The sequence below is a fragment of the Arabidopsis lyrata genome (genome assembly GCF_000004255.2).
Source record: "Arabidopsis lyrata subsp. lyrata unplaced genomic scaffold ARALYscaffold_189, whole genome shotgun sequence".
NCBI lineage: Eukaryota > Viridiplantae > Streptophyta > Magnoliopsida > Brassicales > Brassicaceae > Arabidopsis > Arabidopsis lyrata.
This window is the reverse complement of record NW_003302421.1, coordinates 11,775-14,063: the sequence shown is the minus strand read 5'-3', so window position 1 is coordinate 14,063 and position 2,289 is coordinate 11,775. Positions and strand designations below refer to the sequence as shown.

At 38.9% G+C, this 2,289-nt stretch overlaps 1 protein-coding gene across 1 annotated transcript; it reads right to left on the bottom strand.

The window, feature by feature from the left end:
* Positions 1 to 430: 430 nt before the first annotated feature.
* On the bottom strand, positions 431 to 2,057 carry LOC9298821 (histone H2B.11). Its single transcript, XM_021016788.1, has 2 exons — positions 2,031 to 2,057; positions 431 to 1,159 (listed from the first exon to the last, which is right to left on the bottom strand). The coding sequence occupies exons 1-2, from the start codon at positions 2,055 to 2,057 to the stop codon at positions 686 to 688; spliced, it is 501 nt and encodes a 166-aa protein (XP_020872447.1). The 3' UTR covers positions 431 to 685.
* Between the last annotated feature and the right edge of the window lie 232 nt (positions 2,058 to 2,289).

Below are 2,289 nucleotides of genomic sequence, written 5' to 3'. Positions count from 1 at the left end.
TCTACTCCATTTCACATCACACACACTGCTTTACGTAATCTCAAAGTACTAAACCAATACTAAGAACAAATCAAGCATGCAACCAGCAACAACAATGTAATCATAGTTCACAACATGAAACAAAAGCAATAGAAACTAAACGAGTATTAAAGCTATAGAATATTCTAGCAAGTACTGTATAACACAAACAACTCTCAGCTACTGAAACAAATCTGGAAATAAAAAAGAACACTCAGCTATCAACAATACTCGATTCAGGAAAAGAAACCACATCCGGAGAAGCACAAGTTGGATAATATAATCAACAACGATTACAATGCACGATGACATAAGATCATATTAGCTAAAACAACGGTTGAAGTTATATATATACCACAAACAATTCATGTTATGATCACTCTTCATAGGGCACTTACTGAATTGTGGTTACTAGATCACAATGTAATTTATTAAAGGCATAGATGAAACTAAGTAAAACAAAGAGCAACTCTAGATACGATAGAATTGGGCACAAAGAGCAAATATAAGCAATAGCAGCAGAAGTACTTACAAAACGTAAAAATCGCAAACGAAACAGATACTTAAAAGACAATCTAACAACCCTAATTCAGTTCTCCCAAATTCCATTAACCCTAAAGCAGCAACATCCAGATGATAAGAGAGAAAAAAACCCTAACTCAATTATTCAAGAGCTGGTGAATTTCGTGACGGCCTTAGTCCCCTCAGAAACAGCATGCTTCGCCAACTCTCCAGGAAGCACCAATCTCACAGCAGTCTGAATCTCCCGGGACGTGATAGTAGGTTTCTTATTGTACCTCGCAAGCTTCGACGCCTCTTGAGCAAGCTTCTCGAAGATATCGTTGATGAAACTGTTCATAATCCCCATCGCTTTGCTTGAGATTCCGATATCGGGATGAACTTGCTTAAGCACCTTGAAGATGTAGATCTTGTAAGTCTCGATACTCTTCTTCTTCATCTTTTTCTTCTTGTCACCTCCAGCACCAGCCTCCTTCGGGAGTTTCTTTCCGGCCTTTGGTTTCTTCTCCGCCGGAGCTTTCTCGGCTTTTGATTTCTCCTCCACAGGCTTCTCGGAAGCTGGTTTCTTCTCAGCGGGCTTCTTCTCTGCTTTCGGAACCCGTAATTCAGTTTCTCGAGGTTTCTAGGTTTAACGAGATCTGAGAGGTTAAATGGCTGTGGATTGCTTTATCACCTATAAAAACTTGAGAGGATAATTTTATATAGATCGTATGGAGTGATATGATTGGATGAAATAGATTGACGCGGATCGATATCTGCACCGTTGGATCTGCTTTTTCATGTAAACATATCGACGGTTGAAAAGGAATCTTAAAAAGAAGGAAAGCTCTTACACGTGACGGTTCTTATTGGATACTCTTGGTGGCAAGGACTGCTGACGTGTGCAGTTTGGCGCATTTTAGGCTCCTCGTGAAATATTCCTTCCCGCCCCCGCCATTCTCTAAAATTTCTCAACTGGCCTCATGTATTTTGAAAAGCCCAATTTTAAGCTCATTTGGAATTGGTGAGGGTGAGACCCGACCCGGGCGGGTTCCCAGATATCGGTTCGTTGTTTGTAACACAGTCCCGACAGGATTTTAATCTCATTGGCCCCTTTGGCCAAAATCAATTTTTGAAAAACCCCTACTTATTCTCACTACCCCCTCTCCTTCCCAATTTTTTTATAAACCAACTCTACCCCTTATCCCTTTAATTATACATTTAATTTAATATCAACATATTTTTTATCAACCAATCAAAAATTTTCTCTCTCTTCTCTCATTAAAAAAACAAACCTACCAAATGTCTCACCTTTTACAACATTAAACGTAGGAACGTACGAGACTTTCTTCTTCTTCTTCTTCTTCTTCTTCTTCTTCTTCTTCTTCTTCTTCTTCTTCTTATTCTTCTTCAACAGCTCCGACGTTGCAGCTCCGACGTTGCAGCTCCGACGTTCTTCTTCTTCTTCTTCTTCTTCTACTTCTTCTTCTTCTCCATCTACCATTAAAGCTCACCATTAAAGCTTGCATCTCCAAAGACATATTTTTTCTCTTCTTCTTCTTGTATTCCCACCATACTGTAAGGTAAGTATACTTTTTCTTAGTGTAGTATGATTAAGTTAATTCGTAGCTTGAATAGGGTTATGTGTTGAAATATTTTAGGATTGCAGATTTGGGACAACTGAAACCACTGGGTACAACTAAGTAGTTACGGAAACCCTAAGTTTGGTACAACTGGAACAAATTCGTACAACTGTAAGGTAAGTATACTTTT